Source organism: Aplysia californica, unplaced genomic scaffold, assembly GCF_000002075.1.
Source record: "Aplysia californica isolate F4 #8 unplaced genomic scaffold, AplCal3.0 scaffold00359, whole genome shotgun sequence".
NCBI classification, from domain to species: Eukaryota; Metazoa; Mollusca; class Gastropoda; order Aplysiida; family Aplysiidae; genus Aplysia; species Aplysia californica.
In genome coordinates this window covers 640,790-641,567 of record NW_004797629.1, presented here as the reverse complement: position 1 = coordinate 641,567, position 778 = coordinate 640,790, and the positions used below count along the sequence as shown (strand labels likewise).

At 43.8% G+C, this 778-nt stretch overlaps 1 protein-coding gene across 1 annotated transcript in view; it reads right to left on the bottom strand.

The window, feature by feature from the left end:
* Positions 1-778, bottom strand: part of LOC118478066 — a 13,771-nt gene that overhangs the window by 3,069 nt on the left and 9,924 nt on the right. The window contains exon 7 of the mRNA XM_035971006.1: positions 131-366. Coding sequence (XP_035826899.1) covers positions 131-366 — 236 coding nt within the window. The remainder of the gene's footprint in view (positions 1-130; positions 367-778) is intronic.

The window sequence follows — 778 nt, the reverse complement described above, 5'->3', positions numbered from 1 at the left end:
ACCACCACCAACACCTCCAACAACACCACCAACAACACCCTCACCACCACCACTACCAACAACAACACCTCCACCACCACCACCACCATCACCAACAACAACAACAACCACCACAACAATCCTCCCCTACATGTAATCAAAACTGTGATAGAACAACTTGGCAGCGTCCTCAGCCACAAACTCTGGCGTAACGAAGCTCAGCCGGCTAGACTCTGTGGCGCAGTCGTCGGCCACCTGGTGGAAGATCCGCGGTGACGTCATGGGCAGTTTGGTGCCGGCTTTGTCGGCGACGGAAGCGATGACCACGTCTGTTGTGATGTGCTTGGAGTGCTGTCCGTTGATGAAGATGTTCTTTGTTACAGTCGACTGCAGGGCAAAAGTGAAGAAGGTAAAAAAAAAGATAAAAACAAGAACGCCCTGTGGGATAAATACTTACAATGCAGTCTGAAAAAAAGATGGATAAATAGTTATTAAGTCTAGCCTGCGGGTGGTTTGATATTTCTTTGTCATTCAAACGACTGTCATCCGCTTCTTCTTTTTTTATATCTTTTTTTATGTATGTTACTCTCTTGTAACACCTTCAAATACATCACTGGCACCTTTTTGACATATTAATTTGCAAGTGCCATAAATCTCTTATAAGTAACAAAAGACTAACGCTGAACCCTTTCAAATGAAAGCTTACTCTCAATACTTCCCTTGTTTAATTTTGTTTTTAACTTGGTATACAAACACAAACGCATGCACACGCACGCACACACACACATACACACACACA